Raw genomic sequence first — 22,155 nt, 5'->3', positions numbered from 1 at the left:
GCTTTCAGATCCTTCTTTCCTTTTGAGGGGAAAAGAATGCTCAGCCTCTAATCATTCTACGTTGTAAGTAGCGTATAGTGAGCAAGCCGCTCTTCCTGTGTTCAGAGCCGTATGCTCTAGGTGGTGCTAAGTTAAAAAGTACCTGAGACTTAGGCCCAGCACTGTCCTCAGATCAGTTCCTGTTCTTTAGGGATTCATCATCATTGGCAGTAGATTCCTCCTGGTGTTTTATATGCTTTCTGGAGTCTATAAGTCATAACCAGTAATAGCCACGTGTATAAACAACTTGGAGCTTATTCCCTTTTGGTTCTTTAGAACCTAAATCTTCTTGGATAGAAATCTAGAAAAAAAACTACCCTAGTCAGAAATCCATTTTTGGTGACCATATTTCTGAGCCATGTAGAAGTGACAATACTTTGGACAGTTTTTGCTATGATTTTTTTGTTTTTTGTTTTTTTGAGGGGGGCAGTATTCCAGGCCTAACCTTGGGATCCTGAAAGTGCCCAAGAGATCTGTAGTGATACAGCTCTCCCCACCCCTTTCAGCATGTATTTAAATTGTTTTCTATTGACTCATTGCTATTACTGGTATGAATTCAGTAACCTTTTTCATTAAAACATTTTATTTACAGATCACCTACCTACATTTAAAAATACCCTTCGAGAGGCTTGCTCATGAGGTCTACACTTCGTCCTTGCTGTGTGGGTGTGGGAGGGTCTGACCGCCTGTTGCAGACCATTCTGCTGTTACATTTACCCCCACACCAGGAGTTGATGCTTTCTCCCTACATAGTAGGCGGAGTTAATAACACTTGTAGGTAAATCTTGTATTACTATCTGGAAATAGAGTTTCCTGTATAGCTCAGAAAAGCCAGAGACAAGCATAGTACAGACTTCTAGCAATCAACCCACTCTTAAGGAAACGTAAGTGGCATGCAGAACCACTCCCTTGTCATGCGGTCATGGGCTTTTGTTAGTCCTCTGTTATACTGTCAGGTGTAAGTCTGGCTGACAGGTTGTTGATTTGAGTGTGCCCAGATTGTCTCCGAATGTTTGCGGGACAGCCACTGGAAGCCATTGAGAACCCACTTGGTTCTCAGTCACCTATGTGTCTCCGTGACTAAAGATCACTGTAGAGGAAGCAAATGCTTTAGAACAAGACTGGCACTTCACTCCTCCTGGAAAGAGCTCTGTTGGCTTGGGGTGAGAGTGGAACAGTGGGGGGGACCACCCCCCCCCCCCCCCCCCGCTTTTCCAGCTGATTCTGAGGGGAACCCACGAAGTCAGGTTTGTTGTCTTTAGAGAATTCATTGTGCAAGGAACTGCAACAAGATTCTAGCTCTTGCCGAATTTCAACCCAAGAAATGAATCTTTGTTTTTGGTGTTAACTGGTGCCATTGCAAGAGTCTTTCAGATCAGCGATGTGGACAGTGGGCTTGACTTTTTTGGGAGTGGCTTTCTTTTAAGCACATGTTCCTTGTCCCCCTCCAGCAGAGGAGCTGGGTGGCCTGCCACTGCCCAGGCCTCAGGGCGCCCTGCTGTTGGACTGGGCCTCTTGAATTCCATTAAGTGGAACACAGGCAGCACATGTCAGAGGCTGGTAAGGAAGGGTGAAGTGCAGGATTAGTGTCTGTGGGTGGGCGTGTGTTCTCATCAACCTCGCCAGAGAGCCGCAGTGTGCAAATCTGGCTGGAACTTCCTCCGAGGGAAAATAAAACAGCCCCTTTCCTCCGCTTTGAGGAATATTTAAAAACATCACTAACCCCGTGTACAAGAAAGGGCACTGTTAGAACACCCTTGTGATTGTGTCTGTGTGTTTAAGAGTCTTTAAAACTGAGGTTAGAAGGAATGTAAAAGGGACTCATTGTTTAAAAAAAATGTTCCGAGGGATTCTGTCACCCGTGTTGTAAACATAGTTAAATGTTCTGGAGGAAAAGCATTGTCTAAGGTTTAGGAGAATTTGTTAGCGTGGCTGGCAGGGGAAAATCTATTCTGTTTAACTCTTCTGCTCTTCTTTGAAATGACTGTGGAAAGAGTCATTTTTATCTCTCTCTAAAATCAATACCAAAGAAAATGTTTGAGTTTTTCATATATGTGATTTGGCTCGTACTGCAAGGAACAGAACAAAGACAACATTTATATTTATATTTGAAACATATGATCTTACTTTTATAGTCCCTTGAGAAGGTCTTGTAAATTTGCTGTTTCTCATAGCATAGAAGAATATTTCTTAAAGGGTAATTGTGACATGTGTCATTTGCACAAGGGATATGTGTTACCTTTTTTGGACATGTTACTTACATAATTAGGGTGAAGTTAATTTTTTAAATTACTTTTTGAGGATTACAGAAATGGCCCTTTATTGTGCTGATTCAAGTAACCTCTCAGATTTTTTTTAAAAAAACAATGTGATTTAAAAAAAAACCACAACACATAAGACTTATCATCTTAGTCATTTTTAAGTAAAACAACACTCTTGCTAACTGTAAATCGTTGTACAACAGCTTTCTATAATTTTTTTCATTTTTGTAAAACTGAAACCACATACCTAGTAGACAACTCTCCGTTTCCCCCTCAACCCCAGCCCCTGTAGCCACCATCCTGCTTTCTGTTTCGTGACTTTGGCCGGTCATAGTTCGATGCTGTGCCAGTGAGATGGATGGCATTATGAGTCACTTATTCCACTTAGCGCAGCGCAGTGTTCGCAAGCTTCTTCCCAGGCTGTAGTACACGACAGGATTTCCCTCTTTACTAGACTAGATAATATTCCATTGTATGCAGGACCCACATTTCCTTTATCCATCCATCCCTTGATAGGCATTTAGCTTGTTCCCATCTTTGCTTACTGTGAATAATACTGCAATGCATATGAATGAATGTCAAAAACTTTCTTTGCTTTTATTTATTTATTGAGACAAGGTTTTGTTGTGCAGTTCAGGCTGACCTTGAACTCATTCTGCCACCCTACTAGGCCTAAATTAATTGTATTTTAAGATAGCAGTTGTCTTTCAGTAGGTACTAAGGTTGATTCTCCATCGGCAAACACAAGGAAAAGTACCATTATGCCACAGCACTTAATTACTGTCAAAACCTTTCCAGTCTACACAGTATACTGAGCTCCAGGCTGTAGGAAGTTGCTGGGCACCGGTAATACATTCATGATGCCTTCAGAGATTCTGGCCATCCCAGAGAAGTGCAACAGTATGAGATGCATCCTGGGGGGTGGCTGAAGCACCCAGTGAATGCAGGAGCTGGGGTGGTTCCTCCTAAGTTAGGAGCCTTTTATTCTTCCTTTGCATATGAAATAGCAGCTGACAGTGATGGGTGTATGATACCATGGCTTCAGGAGAGTAACCACATCTGTTTGGCCTGTCAGCAAAATCCTAGTGGGAGAAGTTGCCTGTGGCCACTTGGTTATCCTGCCTTGGATACAGGTGCTTGAGCTTGGTTGTGCTTCCTGCCACAATGCTGTTGTGATGGCCAGGAAAGCCCAGGTCAGCTGCTTCGTCACCAGGGTTCTTGGCACTCTGTGAAGGTCATGAATCTTCAAGTAAAATTCCTTCTAGCACTGCCACAAAATGGGGGGCTTTGGGAGCTGCAGATAGCCCTACATTTCCTGGAGGTTCTTTCTGAATTGGGTCCCCCAAACTAGAATACTCCCCTATGAATGAAAAAGTACTTTTAAGAATATTGTGTTGAACCCATGAGCAAGCTGGGTAGCTAGTGGGCCTGTGCATTTTTTCTTACTTCCAAGTTCTTTTATGATAGAAAAGTAATTTAAAAGAACTATGTGTATGAGCCAAGTGTGATGGCATTCACCTGTAATCCCAGCACGCTAGAGGCTGAGGCAAGGAGGGTCACCGTGAGTTCAAATTTAAGGCCAGCCTAGAGTATATAGTGAGTTCAAGGCCAGTGTGAACTATTCAGCGACAGAGAGAGGGAGAGAGAGGGAGAGTGCTGGGTGACTGTTATGACATGTAAGGAAGCTGCCTTTATCAGTCAAATCCTGTCCCTTTAAGTAGGCAGCTGCTGAAGAAATCACTGTGTCATGATCACCCGTGAGCCTGACACTTCCCTGAATCACTCAGCAGCAGTCAGTGCGACCCTAAAGAGAATCTCCGGTAGCACTTAATTTGAGGTTTATAAGCCGTAGCATCAGTGCAGACAGATGTCCTTGATAAATTTGCACTTACACATTCTGAACTAGGATCTTGTTCCTTGGCCTGCTTGCTTGTGTAGGGATGAAGACTTCTCATCCTCAGCAGCAGGTCGTCAGGTTATCTTGTTTTAGAGCCGCTCAAGATCCAGTGGTGCCAGGTTCCAGGGATCCCAGAATGAATCCTAAATCAAACAGTGCATACACTCAGCTTAGAGAACTGGATTGCACCTGCTTTTTTAATTCGTTTTGTTTTAACCAAAATTTTTAATGGTTTTCTTGTTTTTAAAAATACTTCGGTAACCGTGTTCACTCCTGGGAACTTTATAATTGTGTAATGACTTAGCAGTAAGGGCCAGATCTGTTAGTGTGTTGTGGTTTCAGGCCTTTGTGGGTCTAGGTTTCTTTCTGTTCTAAAGGTGTTTTCAGTTACAGTTTACTGCTAAGGGTTTTCTCATGTTTCTGTGGGATATTTTAAAGGCACACGTTTGCTCAGTTCTGAGGCCTAGCTAAAGAAAGGACTGCAGGATTTCTTGGTTTTAACACAAGTTGAAAGGGACCTGAAAAGTCACTTGACTCCTGCACCTCATTTAATGCGTGAAGAAGTCAAGGCAGTGGAATTGGGGTGTCCTACTCAGACGTGAGGAGGAGACATGTGACAGTTAGGACTCTCAGCTTGTGGCCCTAATAGGTGCACTGACACATCCCAAAAGGAACAGGTGAGAAGCTTCCAGGATGGCAGCCGTCCCTCTGCCCTCCAGCTCCATAACTACAATGACATCTCACTTCTCCTTAATAATTCCTTCACAGTTGGTTGCCTTAACAGACCAGCAAGAACATCTTCTCTTCTCTACAGACCAGCAAGAACACCTTCTTTTCTCTACAGCCTCCTCCAGAGCTTCTAGCACAGATATGGGCATGTCTTTCGAATGTGAGGACATGTTCTGCAATACAGAGTGACATTAGAACTTAGTCCTGTATCTGCGTTAAATGTTAGTAACCTTGAATAAGCCCCTTTCCAGGCTGAATTTTAATTTTTCCATCTGAACAAAGAGTTTTATGGAGATGTTTCCTCTTGGTCTTTCTGGTTGAAAGATACGGCCAATGTGGCGGGCGGGAGGGTCTTTACTAGCCACTGCTGAAGACCTGAATGCTACCTTCAGTTCATCTCTTTCTGTCTCCACTTGAGAAATGGGGTCCCCCGACCCCCATTCTTCAGGGAGGATGGATACCTCAAGTGTATCCTTTGTGTCCCTTCCGTCTCTATCTAGTAAGGGAGATAACCAAATCTTAGAAAGAAAAAAAGAAAATAATAGTAATTCTTGTCACTTGAAAGGACACTGTGTCCTATGGGTCCATCTAGAGGATCAACTGAGGCTCGTAGAAGTCCTGTGAGCCTGACACTAGCATGACACGTTGACCCCTTCCTTCCTTCCTGTTGAGGTCAGTCATCACCTGTTGTGTTGAACAGTTCTCATGAAGGTCAGGCTTGTAAAAGATTCTGCTGATTTAGAATTTGGTATTAACAGTTTGATAATTTCTTGAGCTTTTTACTTGAGCAGAAAGATGGGCAGCAGGTTAGAAAACACAAAACCGAAAAATTGCATCCCAGATCTTTAGAGAAGTAACCAGGCTTTTCACTATCAACATCTTGTCGATTTAGATTTCAAAGTAAGTTACGAATGTGTATCTCTCCCACTAAGCACTTCAGCGTGTCATTTATTAAGTACTCTCTTTCCTTTGTTTTCTCCAATAATGAGAGAGAAGGCAAAACTATTCTGAGAAAGTCAGGCACACAGTTCAAGGGCTGCAGTTTAAAGGCTCGAATTGGAGATTATTAACTTTAAACAACTCCCTCTGCCATTTGTGTTTTGAAGTACCAATTTTTCTATTACACGTACACTTTAATGTGGTGAGAGTTAATTTTGTTCCGTGATCCAACATTTCCATTAACTGGCCTTTGGGGTTTAAATGTGGGTCGTAAATATCATTCGTGTTAGAGGTGTGTAAAATGGAGGGAAAGTCAAAAGAAAATTATTGCTTTCAGGGTAAAAAGCAGAATAAAGGTTCTTCGGGGGTGGGTTGTGTTTGTTTTAAGTTGGTGATCCTTTGATCTTGATTAATTATGAACTCCACGGAAGCCCAGGAGCAGCAGAGCAGACAGATCGTAAGCCTGGATTCAGACTTTGGCCGCTCACCTCTGAGAGATCCCTTGTCCCCACTTTTTGCTGCGTAATCACCCTGAAAAAGCCCACTGAGACAGACTCTTTAGACCGTGAGAAGAAGTATTCTTTGTAATGCAAATAAAATAAACCTTACCTTTTAAGATACTGTCCTTTATTCATGTCGAAGTTGTTCACAGTTTAGTGATTTTTTTTTTTTTGAAAGAAACTCGCAAGTATCTTCGATAGATGTCTCGAATGTTAATGAACTCTTGGGAATAAATCTTTTCATAATTTCCTAAAATGCTTTAACTGTCCTTACAATATCCATATTAACATTTATAGAAGCTGGGGCTGGGGATTTAGCTCAGTGGCATAAGCGCCTGCCTTGCAAGCAGGCAGTCGTGAGTTCGATCCCCGGTACCGATACAAAGGAAAAGGACAAAAAAATACATTTACAGAAGCTGTCTCTAATGCTATCATGGATTTAACGTCACAGTAAAATACCCATCCACTTCTATCTTGTTCCTTCAGTACCTGTCTCTAGCAGCTGGGATCTCAGAGCTGTACAGGTTAAGGAAGGAATAGAGGCAGACAGGATATCGCCCGCCGAGTAGCTTTGTCTGGTACTGGGAATTTGCATGGGAGGGAAGAGTCTAACCCTGAATTCTTTTTTTTGTTTGTTTTTTTTGTTTTTTTTTTATCAGTACTGGGGATCAAACTCACAACCATGTACTTGCAAAGCAGGCACTTATGCCGCTGAGCTAAATCCCCAGCCCCTTAAACCTGATCTTAAGCCTTGCTCTCCTGGAATGGTGCAGAGAATTATTTGATATTAGGCTATTTGATGTTAACTAGAAGATCTTTTTTTTTTTTTAAGCTGTGTGTGGTACACTCCAATAGTCTTATCGTTTTGGGAGGCTGAGCTAGGAGGGTTGCAAGGCAAATTAATGAAAAAAAATCAAAAGGGGTGGGATGTAGCTTAATGCAAAGATCCTGGGTTCAATCCCTAGAACCACCTAATTCATTAATTAATTAAGAGCATAAGATTTTCTAACTTGAATTCCACAAAATGGTAAATTTTTAATTGCATTACCTTTTCTTTCAAACACACAGATTTATTCTTCCTGGTTGGGGGGTAGTATGAGTTTAATTTCATGGAACCAATATTTTCAAATTACAACATAATTTTAAGTGCATTTCAGAGCCTAGCACCATCACTGACCCACTGTGCAGCATTTCACCTCTAAAAGGGCACAGAGGTGCTAGCTGACCAGGAATCCCTCCTAGAGAGTAACAGGTTTGTGCCCGGGAGTCTCCAGTTCTCTTGGCTCCAATGGTGAGGAAGTTAGGATTCATTTTAGTGAGGGTTACAGCAGAGTTTGCAAATTGCAAAAAAAGTGATTACTTTCTTTGCTGATTGTGCATGTATCCCAACCAAGAAGCTAGTGTAATTGTCCTGCTTGGTCTCTCCTGGTTTGACCTGAGCTCTCAGCTGAGCCTTTTTCCAGGCAAGGTGATGGTGCATTGCTGTAATCCCAGCTAGCCCCCAAGGCTGAGGCAGGACCACAAATTCAAAGCCCACCTGGACAACTTACCCTGTCTCAAAATGAAAAATAATGTTTTAAGAAAAGGACTAGGAGGAGGGCATGGTAGTGTACACCTGTATTCCAGGCCCTCAGAAAGCTGAGGCAACAGGATCATAAGCTCAAGCCCAGCCTGAACAACTCTGGGAGCTAGTGAAACCTTTTCTCAAAATTTTAAAAAGGGCCAGGTGTGTGCTTCTGTGTGAAAGCCCTGTATTCAATCCCCAGTACCACCACAACTACCCCAAAAAAGAGCCCAGCTCTATGTTCATATATCCCAAGTATCAGAGATAAGTTGCGATGCTTGTAGGTATTCATATATTCAGTATTCTTGAAGTTGCTGAATTAAATACTATTAGAAAACCTTTTTTTTTGTTATGTTGTGGTTTGGTTTGGTTTTTGTGTGACAAGATCTCACTATATAGTCCAAGCTGATCTCTGATTCAGCAGTCCTCCTGCCTCCACCTCCCAAATTCTTAGATTTCATGCCTGTGCTACCATGCCTGGCTGGTTTTGTTGCTTAAAAACAAAACTGCAGGGCCTTCCATGAGACATGCATGATATACTAAGTCAAAAGATTTTTAGTAAGAGATTTTACAGAAAGACATGGAGGCAGAATCCAGCTAGAGCACTTCCTGTGCAGGATTTACCCTTGTTCAGGCTGCGGGAGACACACTGTGGAGGCTGCATTAACCATTGCATTGTGAACGGTACACTGGTGTGAGGCCCCAACATAGCTTCAAGAACCTTTCTGAACACAAAGCAGAAGACCATCACGGCAGGAGGAGATGTTCAGTGGCCAGCACAGCAGGATGGCCTGGGTCTAGCGCTCAGTGAGCTTCCCAGCTCACTGGACCCCTCAGGGTGCCTGAGAACATCCTCGGATCCCGGTTGCCTGCCGGTATTTCCCCAGCAGTTGCCTCCAAGGCCTCCTAAGCCTCAGCCTAAATTTTCACTTCCAGCCCTGGTCTTTGTTTCTTTGTCATGGCTTCTTTTACTTTCCTTGGCCATCACGGATCACAGGATACAACAGCAGAAAAAGAGGGAAAGGCCCAGCAATGGCCTGGTACCCTGATCCAGGGAGCCGTGGTGTGCATTTGGCCCCCAGGGGCCAGTGCTGCAGGGCTGCCCTGTGGGAGGCATTGAGGGGAACAGCAGTGCACTGTCTGCTCCCGCTGCTGGGTAGCCCCTGTGATGGGAGAGTAAGCTCATTTACAGCAAATTGCATTACAGAGGCACACAGCATTCAACTGTATGTTACCTAAGAAATGGGCATTTTGAATCAGTCATTAGTTTCTTTTCTTGTTTTGTTTTTCACTTTTTTGAGACAGAGTCTCACTGTGTAGTCGAAGTCACTATGCAGCCCAGGCTGGCCCTGAACTCACAGCAGTCCTCGCTGAAATTACAGGCATGCGCCCACCAGGCCTGGCTCCGAATCACGAGTATTTGAAAGTAAGAGTTTGTATCTTTTTAAAAAGAAAGGAAAGAAGGCAAGAAAAGAACAGAAGTGGGCAGGCGTGAATGGTGCATGACTGTAATCCTAGCACTCAGGAGGCTGAGAGACCGGAGTTTGAGGCCAGCCTGGCCTACATAGTGAGTTCAAGGCCAGACTGAATCACAAAATGAGACCTTGCCTCAAAAATAAATAAATATATATACACACACACATATATACATGTATTTCTGTATTTAAAATTCAATAGGAAAATAAAAACGCAGAGGTCCATGCCTAATAAACTTTGACTTCCTAAGATCTGTCCTAAAGATTGATGTATAAAATATGATTTTAATGATCATTTGTGTTTCAAATATCAGCCACACTACCAGTGCCTTTCAGAGTAACAGAGAAAATGTCCCCTCTAATATGCGCACTAGAAAATGGTGTGTGGGTGAGGAGGTTTATTTATATGCTTCAGTGTAGCTAGGTAGCATCCACAACAAAGATTCCGGGCTTATCCGAGGCATGCGAGGATGAAGATGGACGTGACCCCCACCTCCCCCTCCAAGGCTGGGGCTTGGACACAGAGGACACAACTGACCTTGAGGGACAGCAGAATTTTTGGCTGGTGATCCAAAACCACAATGAGGATTCCTAAAATATTTCCTTTGGCTCCCCTCACAGATTCTGAGCTCAGTACAGAGCAGGAAGAAAGCCTAGTCACACCCGAGGTGGGCCTGGGGCTCCCGCAATATTAGCCATTAGCTCTTGGCCTAGTTGGTTCCTGGATGATAATGATTAGCTCCCCAGTCATTAGAAAGCAAGGATGTCACATACTTTTTGTTTGCCATGTTGTATATCTGGGTTCCTTTTCTGAAAATAGGTGTGGTGGCACACACCTGTAATCCCAGCACTTGAGAGGCTGAGACAGGAGGATCGTTTCGAGGTTGAGACCAGCCTGGGCTACAAAATGAGCTCAAGACCAGCCTGAGCTGCATAGTGAGAGCCTGTGAAAAAGACAAAAAACCAAAAACAAGCAAACAAAAACCCTCAGTTGATAGTGAAGATAAAACATATCAAAGCTACACAGAGTCCTTGCTGGTGGGGGTTACTGCGCTTGAACCAGATGAGCTGCAGCAGTGCAGAAAGGCAGGGGCACACCAAGTGGGGTGCAGAGCCTGCTGTCTTCCCCCAGCAGTTCTGCTTGGGAGCCCCGGCACTGGGAGTTCAGACGGTGGTGTTTGTGCCTGTTCAAGTACCCAGCTCCTTTTCCTAGCAGATTCTGGGGCAGGGCAGTTTCAATTATGAGCCTCCAAATGTAATTTGTGGTTGATTTCACTGATCTTATGTATCTGTGGGGAACCCTCCATTACTTGGGCTTGAAGCCAGGGCCTTCGCACTGAGCTACATCCCCAGCCCTTTGTTTTTTTTCTTATTTTATTCTGAGACTGGGTCTCTCATGCAGTTGCTAGCTTGCCAGGGCTGGGCTCAGACTTTTGATTCCCCCCTCCCGCCCTTCCTCAGCTTCCCAGAGTGCCAGATTACAGTTGTGCATCACCGTGACTGGTGGGAAACCTTTTTCTTACATGATCTTAGCCCACTTTCAGCTTTTCTGCTGCTGATACCATGCACCGCAAACGTGTAATGCTCAGGAAGGTTCTTCTGTGCTTCAGCGTTTGACGGGAAAGTGATGCCTATGCCAGACATGCCACTGCCAGAAATGGCATCTTTGCAAGGAAGTCTTCTAGCACGGGAATTAGTGGGCTTTTCTTAACTCAGTTTTCTGTGATAGCCTGGAGTAACCATATACACAGCGCGCATTTCAGTGATTAACACAGAGGCCTTTTAACCCTGTGCCATTAAGCATCTGGATAAGTACTGTACCTTTAATGGCTTGTAGGGAACAGAAAATCATGTGCCTGCCATGCATAAAAACCACATTACATATAATTTTCTTTGCCTGTCGAGTTCAGAATATATGAATTTCTAAAACCAGGGCAGTCCCCATTTTATTTTTACCCCTCCCCCCGAAATCCTTGATTTTTAAAATGTTTAAGCAATCGACACTTTAACACTCATAAAACCCAACCTAACAAGTAGACTGTGACCACTCACTATCTTTGGCTTCTCCACACATTTGATTCTGATGAAATATTTTGTTAAGTTGCCTTACATATCTGCATATATTTTACATATATATATTCTGATGCAATCTTACAGCCTTTATAAATCTATAGGCACAAGGAAGCCTGGGGCGTGGGGGTATGATTAAAATACAGTGCGAGTGCCTAGCTCCCCAGCAAAGCTGCGTTATGTTTGGCCCAGCTGGTGTCTGGGCGTTGGGCTGGAGAGGCTGGGATCTCAGCTAATCCCCCTCGAGGTCTGGTGAAGTGGGAAGGTGGACAGCCTGGGAGGAAGTGAGTCCGATGTTCAGCATAATGGAGCAATAAAGGAATCCTATAATCAGATAAGGGCTGGGGAGGAGGTGGGGGAGAATTTACGGGAGAGGCAGACATCCTAGTCTCCATCCCTGAAAGGTGCCAAGAGAGGAGGAGGTGCAGTAGCAGAAGGGCCAGGCACAGATGGCAGGCGGAATTCCTCTCCTCTGCAGGTGTGCTTGCAATGCGCTGTCAGACCTGGTCTTTGTGGAACTGACTTCCGCGCCGGGGGCCAGTTGCAAATGTTCCTCTGCATCCCTGCGCTCCCTCTCCTTGGAGGCCCTTCACTGGGCAGTCTCTAAACCCACTCCTCCGTCTCCAAGATCAGAGCCAGCCTTTCAGCTGAAATAATGAGGGCTCCCGCTTATCACACTTACTTCTCTGGTTCTGGCACTTGACCTTCATTGCTGCTTTTAACCAGCGGGGCAGATGCTTGTCTTCATTTTGCAAAGGAAGAAAGTGAAATTCAGAAAAGCAAAATTTTCTGTGACTAAAGCAGTTGTGCACTGCTGCCGTCTGGCCGCGCAGCACATGAATTCTTCACACGACACGATGTGTCTGCAGCATCACCGACACCATACCCTATGGTGCCTTTGCTGACTTCTGACTCGGGCTGCTTTGAACCTGGAGATCTAACACTTGCATTTGGGGGTGCTAACCTGGTTTCAGAGTTGCTCTTTCTTTGCCACCTCGTCCTGCTGTAAGATGTTAGTTGCCTCTTTCTACTGACTGATGAGAGGACAAAGAAGTCCACAGGTTGGGAAGAGAAAGCGGTTTCCTTAAAGAACACTGAAAATGAAAGGTCCTGCGTCCAGCCAGTTCTCAGACATGGCTAAGGAGCAGAGTCCTGGCTGAGTGTGGCAGGCAGCATTCGGGATAACACTGGTGGGTGAAGACATTCAGGTCAGGTTCGGACCTGGGCTCATGCAGTGCATGTTGGTTGCAGCAGCGTGTGACCGAAGCCTTACTGGGTCCTCACTGGTGCCCTGTGTAACATGCCAGCGAGAGAAGCTTTTTTCTTTTTTTAACTTTATAACTTTGACCGTGGTGGCATGTTTTGAAAACGTTTCTGAGGTTTGCCAGTGTTACCAGATTTTTAGGTGGCTGAAATCTCCTTCTAGAGGTGGTTTCTAGGTTCTTTTTATACTGAACAAAGAATTGGTCAAGATGGGCACAAAAGGTAGCAAGATTTTACATGATTACAGGTGAGAAAAGAAATGCTCCCCAGAGTGAGTTTGGGCCAAATAAAAGTGGGGGGAAGTACGCCTACAGTGTGAGGGTGGACTGATACACGTGGGAGAGGGTCGCAGCTGCCCTGTGTATCTCTAGGCTTTGGGCTGAGGTCAGGCAGGCCCGTCCTACGGAAAACTTGCTTAGGTCTCAGAGAAGTCAATGTGAGGACTTCGGGAACTGTTCTGTGCATGTGTCCTAGAACTTTGTAATTAGCAGATCTCATCTGCTTCCCCGTCCAGTCTGCCATGCGCTAATCTCCTGCCTCTCCAGGAGCATTTGTTTTCCTGCTGCAAAATTTAAAAAAAAAAATGAATCTGTTCTTCCATTTCTGCTCCCACCGCCAGAAACCCCTTGCATCTGTTATTTTGTTTGTTTTTGTTTTGTCATTTTGAGACAGGGTCTCACTATACAGTTCAGGCTGGCCTTGGGCTCACTTTGTAGCCCAGGCCGGTCTTGAACTTGCAAAGATCCTTCTGCCTCACCCTCCTGAGTGCTGGGATTACGGGAGTGCACCACTCCACCTGGCTTCTTGCATGTGTTTAAAACAGTTGTTCTTAAATTATTTTCAGAATTTGGGGAAGGAAAGAGAGAAGTGAGTTTTTCTCCTTTATGCCTTTTGGTAGTAGAGGTCATTGTCCTTGCTCGCTGGGTGGGGTAACGTGCCTGAGTATCTGAATATCCACAGTGAACCACACACAGGAAGCATTTGGCACGCAGCCATGCAGCTGGATTATCCGGATGCCCGCCCAGCTTTTAGCACAGCGCTTCAGGCCTGCCTTGTGTTAAGCAGCCAGATGCTCCAGTCACGCTGGCTGTGAGCGTCACCCATGGAGGAGAGAGACCAAGGGAGAGTCGCAGGACATCTTGCCACCCGCCCCCTAACCTCCTTACCTCCCTCCTGTCACAGAGGAACCTGCTCAGGAACAAGGGTGCAGCAGACCCCATGCCTGAATCGGCAGCCTCTGTAGTCTGAAAGCGGGGGCAACGGTATTTTTTAAAATCTCTAGTAAACAGGTATTTTGGAGGTAACTCTGACCTTAGTGTAAATAATGCAAACCCCTCCTATTCTTTTTTTAAATGTTTGCTTAATCTCCTGCACCGAAGGGAGACTAGCTCAGCACAGCAACACAAAGCAAGTGACAGTACAATGTCAGCAAAGGTGGGCAGGGTGTCCCTCTCCTCCTTGGACATTTCTGTGGGGCTGAGTCCATAGTCACACTCAGGCGTCGAGAAAGTCAGTTGTACACTGAAGAAGTGTGAACCATAGGGACTCTTAGTTAGTGGGGTGTAGGGGACAGAAAACATGAGGTGCTACAAAGCTGGAGCTGTTCTTAATCTGGAACGTGCCGAGGAGTAGGCACATGGAATCCCAAGGTGTGTGGGTCAGTGATAGATGGATGCAGTGCGTGACCTGTGATTCTGTGTGTACCTCTACATACGCAGTCCGCACCATTCATGTTAACGAGAAGAAAATCTTCAGTGCCACCCCAGTTAAGCCTTTACTGTAGTTCCTAAGTAAGTGAGGATCAACACTTTCATATGGATTCTGTTGGCTGCAAATCTGGTTTTTGTTTTGGGGGGGGGGGGTCTTGTTTTTTGAGCTGTGTGAAGCAGTCTTCTTGGGGATGGAGTGGGCACACATAGGATGCTGTATGGCGCCCAGGACCCACTCGAGGTTAGAGGTGATGACTTTGAAACGAGTCCCTGAGCATTGTAGAGTGGGGCGTGGCCTCTCACCACAGTCAGCAGGCTGGGTGGAAACATGGCGTGGGTAGATGCAAGGTGAGTTGGGCTGTGCCAGGCAGCCTCGGTGAGGAAATAGTGGGCTTGGGCACTGAGCTTGTACACTGCAATGGACCACGGAACTGAGGTCAGGGCAGAGTCACAGTGAGGACAGGAGGGATGTGGAGAGCTGGGTAAAGGTGGTCAGCGGACTGCCTGCCCCAGCAGGATGAGAGATTACTGGGTTCTGGAGGGAAGGAGCTGTGAAGTTGGGAGGTTGGAGAGCAAGAAGATGGCATCGATGTGAGTGACCAGTCAAGGTGTGACCCAGGCCTGGATTTCTACAGTTGGGTACAAGACAAAGGCAGTGGAGCTGAGCCCCAGAAACTGTGAAGCCAAGGACTTGGACGGATCCTTGGGATCATTATGAAATGACCACATATCATGGTGCAGGGATCCCAGCAGACAGGTGGGGGGTGGAAGCCTGGTTGCCATCCTCTTTGGGCACCTGTGGGGCAGTGGGTACATGGCACCCAGAGCTGTGGAAGATAGAAGAGGGACATGGTTAGCTGCTAGTTAGGCTCAGAGGAGGGCAAATAGCCCGCAGCCAGCACCTGAGGAGCACAACTCCAAAGGATGGTGCCCAGTGCAAAGCACCTTCTACGTGGGGCTCAGATTCAAAGGGACAAGAAAATACCGTGATGGTTGCTAGGGGCTGGGTTGTGGGGAGGAAAAAGGAGGAGTTGGGGTTTAGAGTGTGTGGGGTTTCAGTTTGGGATAATGCAGAATTCTGGAGCTGTCTTGGTGTTGACGGGCGCACGGCAGTGCACAACTCAGCAGTGCCACTGAATTGTGTACTTAAAACAGTTTGGCTTGTGCCCGGACCACCCTGGACGCACCTGAGCTAAGTAGGGTTGGGGCCAGGTGCTGAAGACTTTAAAAATCAGGAAGTAAAAAGTAAATGTTCGGTTTTGTGTTATATTCTACCCGCCTGTTTTTGGCTTTTTTAGACAGTCTCCCTTATACAGTCCAGGGTAGCCTCGAACTCATGATCTCTCTGCTCTTGGCATCTCAAAGGAAATCAGGAAGATAAGTGAGGCTGCTGGACTTAGAGTCCTGAGTCTCAGTGGACGGGGGAGCGTAGGCGCTTAGGGAAAATCACAATGGTTTCACCCTTGTGGTGAGGGGAAGAGCGGGCATGTGGGACAGGGACTGTCACCACGGTCTCCATCTCCAGCTTGTTATGGATGCCAGGCTCCAAGTCGTCTTCCCTGGACCTAAGGAACAAGAGGGTTCTCTGTTCCTCTGCATCTTTGTTGCCCTAGAATCCGCCCCACGCCTGGTATACATGACTGCGAATATACATTTGAATAGGTTAAAAAAAAATTCTATCCAAAGAAAACACCAGGTGAGAATTTAATGGGCTTGTTGAAAATCCAAATAAATTGTCTCCCAAAATGATAAAGAATGAAAAGAAACTAGAATTGGTCTCTAGAAGACAAAGAATTCTTACTTTATTTTTTGAGAAAGAATTTTTAGCAAAAGTGCAGAACTTACTGTGAAATGGAGGTTTTAGACTGAAAAAAATTAGAATCACAACTGAAGACTACAGCTGTGTAGTTACTTGAATTGAAAGTAATTGCCTCTATACATGGAGAATTTGTGATTTTAGAAGTTGACTGTCTTGTGGTAAAAATTACTAGTTTCATAAAATACTAAGATTGGTCATTTGTTTTAAACTAAACTTAAAGGGTTGAAACCATAATGTCCTCTTCAGGTAGTAAGTTTGTCCTCCCAACTTACAAACTAAAGAGGCCATATAATCACTCATTTTATTGTTGATGCTTACGTGTTTACATGCTGTGATTTTTCCCCCCTAAAAGCTGCCATGTTCCGCCTTCAGGTTCTGACCAGCCAGCCACTGGTTCTCTGTAGACAGAGGAGGACAGACTGGCGGGTGACCTGCAGCTACCAGACCGTTGTCATCCCCGTTCTTCTTGTCGTTTTAGTGACAGCTATATCGTGCGTGTCAAGGCTGTGGTTATGACCAGAGATGACTCCAGCGGGGGATGGTTCCCACAGGAAGGAGGCGGCATCAGTCGAGTCGGGGTCTGTAAGGTCATGCACCCCGAAGGCAATGGACGCAGCGGCTTCCTCATCCACGGAGAACGGCAGAGAGACAAACTGGTAATCACAGCACACAGGTTAAAATAGCAGTGACTGGTGCTTTACACAGAGCATGTTTGTTTACTTTTCTTTGACTTCAAACAGTTGCAGAAACTTCCTAAGTTAGAACCCTGGGGCCGGGGCCAGAATTGTTTTATTTCATTTCTCCTTCTCCACCACCTTTTTCTTCCTCCTCCTCTTTTTCTTTTTTTCCCCCCAAATTGTAAAACCGTTCCCCCTTCTTTGACCACACACTGTGTGTCTTGGATGCTTAGAATACTGTTTGTTGTGTTTGCATCTTTGATGAATCAAGATAACTTGTTTTTTGTACGACTGCAACATGATATTTAGAGTAAAAGTGTGCTCTTTAGTATAATGAATCACACAATCACACTGAGCTGTCTAACTAGAGTTTTAAGAATGTGGGTTTGAAGCCAGGCGTGGTGGCTCACTCCTGTAATCCCAGCACTCAGGAGGCTGAGGCCTGAGGATTGTTTCGAGTTGGAGGCCAGTCTGGCTACGAAGTGAGCTCAAGGCCAGCCTGACTGCATAGGAAGACCCTGTCCCAAAAAGACAAAGAATGTAGGGTTTTTTTTTTTTTTTTTTTTTTTTTTTTTTTTTTTTTTTTTTAATATTAATTTGTTTTTTTTTCTTTTTTTTATTTTATTTAAGGAGAAAAGAAAAAAAAAGCAGGGAAAAGGTACAAGTTATACAGATTTACAGAAAAAAAATGAACAGTAGGAAATCACTAGTTAATGGATTACATATTGTCATCTTAGAAATAATTGTTCAAGTCACAAAATTAAAGCTTGTAAAGTGGACATTCCATCAATGATACTGCAAACAGTTCTGTTCATTGATCCAATAAAACTCTGTGATATCATTTTCTATCTTATACACTTAAATATACATGCAGTTATATAGTTTGGAGCACTTTCTTTTCCTCTCTTTTGTACCATGACTATTACACATTTTGGGTTTCATTGCTCCCACGGTTCTTATTACTTTTTTGGAAGAGAGTAAAACCAAATGTGACATAACAGAACAGAATCAGTCAAGTCAAAAGGGTGGGCATAATAGATAATGTAAAAACATAATACAAGGTGATCAACAATGGTTACCATAATGCCTCCCGCTATCTCTAATAGAATTGCCTATATCGTTAGTTATAATACAATTGAATAAAACAGTAAAGAATAAAACCGACAAAACCTAAACATTGGAGACTTTGTAGGTCTTCAAAAGTAGATAAAAGTCAACAAGAATGGGCGTCATAATGAATCTCATTATCTTCACAGCTGATGCCTAAACTTTCGAACCTGATACTATCCAGCAAAACAGAATAGGGGAACATCAGTTAAAAACCAGATGGTGAGAGTAATACAGGGCTTTAAATCAAGGTAATGAAAAGTCAAAGTGGGTTACTATAATATATCCTGCTATTTTTTTTCCTTTAATTAAAAGGATAAAGATAAAAAAGTAAATAATGGAGTGGAGATTGAGATAAAAGAGGGCATAACAACAAAACAGCGCAGATCAAAATATAACCATTTAAGCAGAATAGTGTTTCACCACCAGATAATCCTAACCTAAAAGTAGTTACCATATTGTCTCTTTCTTTGAAATCCTTGAGTACAACCTCGTATACTGTAGCATTAAGTATATCAAAACAATGTAAAACCATTCAAGAGAATGACAGCATTACAGAGTATTTAGAATTGACTAACAGAAGATGAACAATGGTTTCTGTATAATCTCCTTGTCTTTAAAAGGTTTTTTCTTATACTATCGTACATAATAAAATCCAGTAAGATACAGCCTATTTAGACCATTGGAGACAGAAGGACAAAAGCTAGATGAGACTTCAAAACAAGATGATACTAAATCAGTATTACCTATTAAGATGTCATTTTCTCCAAAATAGCTGTTCCTATCATCCAATCTTCTCTGCCTCATTTCTGTTGAGCTCTTTTTCTGTCAGTAGCTGTCAGTTTGTCTTCTTCATTTTGTTCTCTGCTCCATTCGTTGTGGCCTCTCTGCCATTATTTCTGGGTTCTTTGTTATTTTTCTTTTTTTTGAATATCCTGCAATACTCTCTGTAGAGTTGAATTGGTGGTTGCAAATTCCCCCAGTTCCTCTTTATCCTGGAAGCACCTTGTTTTTCCATCAATTTCCAGGGACAGTTGTGCAGGATATCTCAATCTTGGCTGGAGATTATTATCTTTCAAAGCTTGAATTATTTCCCCCCACGCTCTTCGTGATTTGATGGTTTGTGCAGAGAAATCTGCTGTAATTCTGATGGGTGTTCCCTTGTAAGTGGTCTGTTTCTTGTCTCTGACAGCTTTTAATATTCTGTTCTTGTATTGAATTTCTGGAATTTTTATTATTATATGCCTGGGTGTTGCTCTGTTTGGGTTGTAGGTAGCTGGGGTCCTGTATGCCTCATACATCTGAGTATCTTTACCTTTTGCTAAATTAGGAAAATTCTCCTGGATTATTTCTGTGAGTAGCTTTTGTAGTTCCCTTGTTTGTGTCCCTACTTCTTCTTTTATGTTCTTAATCCTTAAGTTATAGATCCTCTTTTCATCTTCTTGTCTTTGTATTATTGCTGTTTGTTTCTTTGTTATTTTTAAGAAGTTTTTCATTTCATTCTCCCATATTACAAGTCTGCCCTCCAGTTCAGATAGTCTGTCCTTAGTTTCTTTCAAGCTGTTATGCCAGTCTTCGATAGACTTCTTAGTATCTTGGTAGTCCCTTTGAACCTGCTTCACGTATTCTATGCTTTCTCTGTTTTCTCCATCAAACAATTCTCCCCTTTTTTTCTGCTCTTCCATTCCACCACCTGTTTTTTCTTGGGTGGTACTTAGCATTTCTCTAACTATTCTGCATACTTCTAGCTTCAGGTCGTTGATAACTTCATTCCTGAATTGGTCTATGAGGCTCTCTATATGGCGCCTTATGTGTATTGGTGCGGTGTCTGCTATTGCCTGATTCTCAGAATTGGGGGCCGAGGAGCCTTTCTTGTTGCTGCCTCTTCCCATATTCTCTGTTCCTTATATATGCAAGCTTATATAAGAGGCCCAGCTTCTCTCCCAGTCAGCCACAGCCTGATCGAATTGCGCCAGTTAGGTGTTCCCGCTCACCGCTGCGCACCAGGGAGTTACGGACCAGGCAGCCTACGTGTCTCCCCTCCCGGCCACCGTCAGGCTCTGGGATCTGGGTTGGGACAGCCTACCAGGTCTGCCGGCAGTGTCACGCAGGCCAGGCACTTTTCACCAATCCCGCCCGAGAGGGGGATGTGTGGCTGGAGTCGCCACCACGCCCTGCTCCCCGCAGGATTGCTCGGGCCCAGAAAGTCCTCTGCTGGAGTCAAACTGTGGTAGAGTGTCAGTTTCTCTCACTCACCTCACCACAAGTCAGTGCACGCCTCCCTGCCGTTCGCAGATTGCTGTTCTCAGAGCTCCTGCGCGTCTCTCTCCTTGCTGAGCCGATGTAGAGGCAGCCAGCCACCGCGCGGCGGGAAACCTAATTCGCGGCTTACAATGGCGCGGGGTCCAGCCTCCACACCGAGGCTTTTCTGTTCCTGTTTTAGCGCCAGGACTGCATTCCAAGTTGGTTTCTCTCAGCCCAGTTCGTTCCTGAGTCAGCAGAGCATATCTCCACCTGCTTATGTCTCCTTAGTCCGCACCATTCCTGGCTTCTGAGCCGAGTCTTTCAGAGAGCCTCCGGTAGTTGCTGTTATCTGTCCGCCATGTTCTCCCGGAAGTCGAATGTAGGGTTTATTCATGGAGCTTGCCAGTAAGGTTTGGGCGGTAGAAGGCAAGACACAGAGGCAGAATATCACCTGACATTTGGCGCCTTCTTAGTGCATCTTTATCCAAAGGGGATTGTAGCTTTTATTTCATAACTGATGAATAAAACATGTTTAGAAAAATTATATACAGGTATCACATTTCCAAAGGTAATTATGCATCCATGTAAATAAATACATGGGAGGGGAGAGTGATCCTTGCTCACAGGAGTGGGGTGACTGATAGCTCATAACACAGCATCTCATGAAGGAACCTAGATGCAGGTGTATGCTATAGTAGAATCTAAGGTAGGAAGGAAAATAGAATGTCCAGCTCTTGAAAATTCATGGCCATACGCATGGACGATTGCTCCTGTCCGCATTGATCATGAAATGTATATTTAGAAGCCAATGGATGACTCAAAATGTGCAGGAGTGTACAGATCTCAGAAACACAGACGGTTTGAGAATGTGGTGGTGTTACATTTGAGACCTTTTAGGCGGCATCTGTTGAGTTTTATGTGTTAACTATATAAAGTTAATCTACATTTGCAACCACTTCTTATAGTTTAAAAAACTTAGAAGACGAACAATTTGTAAATGTTATATATGGATTAACAGAGATGCCACTTTCCTACTTGATTTGTTTCTGGAAATTCAGAGGGAGACTGCAGCTAATTTTAAAAAGTATTCAGGAAATTCCCTATGTAATAGTCAAATAATTAAAGCATTCTTTTAAAGAAATTCTGCAGTGAAGGCAGTATAACCACATTCTCAACAAAAAGTTGAAATAACTACCATTGATCTTCATCATGTGCTAAGAAAAGTGTTAGTTTATTAGTCAGGTTGTATCATTATATGCTTTATAGCAGCTTGAGTAGTTTAACTGAAGAAATTAGGGCTTACAATGATTCCTCGTTAGCTGACCACAATGACGCACACCTACAATCCCAGCTACTCGGGAGGCTAACGCAGGAGCAAGTTGGAGGCCACCCTGGGCGACCGAGACCCTATTCCAAAACAAAAATAACAATAAAATGGGATGGTAGCGTGTTTGATTAGCATGTGTAAGGTCCTGGGTTCAGTCCCAAACACCACCTAAACAAAAGTTTCCTTATACCGCTGACCCATTTGTGTGAGGCTTGGAGCCAGTATTTGCTGCCCTGTCATGCTTGGCCCCTAACCAAACCAGGATACTTCTACTCACAGCAGGGTCTGAGGCTTGTAGGAGCTCCTCGAAGAGGTGAGCTGCCACGGGACAGGGTGGCAGGCTGTTCAGGTCCACTGGGCAGACACTGTCAGAATCCCCAGCATCCCAGCTGGGGCACAGAATCTCCTGCTGACATATCAGCAGTGTCGTCATCCAGATTCCAATGTAGTACGGTCCTGAAACCCGGTACGTTGTAGGAGTTTTTGTTGTTGTTTATTTATTTTTTGTTACATATTGGGGCCTGTGAGCTTAACT

At 44.3% G+C, this 22,155-nt stretch overlaps 1 protein-coding gene across 2 annotated transcripts in view; it reads left to right on the top strand.

Moving 5' to 3' along the window:
• Spred2 (sprouty related EVH1 domain containing 2) overlaps window positions 1-22,155 on the top strand; it is a 117,279-nt gene that overhangs the window by 66,063 nt on the left and 29,061 nt on the right. For both annotated transcript variants that reach the window (XM_003467477.5, XM_063229526.1), the window contains exon 2: window positions 16,744-16,921. In XM_003467477.5, the coding sequence (XP_003467525.2) occupies window positions 16,744-16,921 (178 nt within the window). The remainder of the gene's footprint in view (window positions 1-16,743; window positions 16,922-22,155) is intronic.

Source organism: Cavia porcellus, unplaced genomic scaffold (genome assembly GCF_034190915.1).
Source record: "Cavia porcellus strain 051 isolate PalLab524CR breed Dunkin Hartley unplaced genomic scaffold, mCavPor4.1 scaffold_18, whole genome shotgun sequence".
Taxonomy (NCBI): domain Eukaryota; kingdom Metazoa; phylum Chordata; class Mammalia; order Rodentia; family Caviidae; genus Cavia; species Cavia porcellus.
The sequence above is the reverse complement of the archived record's forward strand: the minus strand, read 5'-3'. Positions and strand labels throughout refer to the sequence as shown.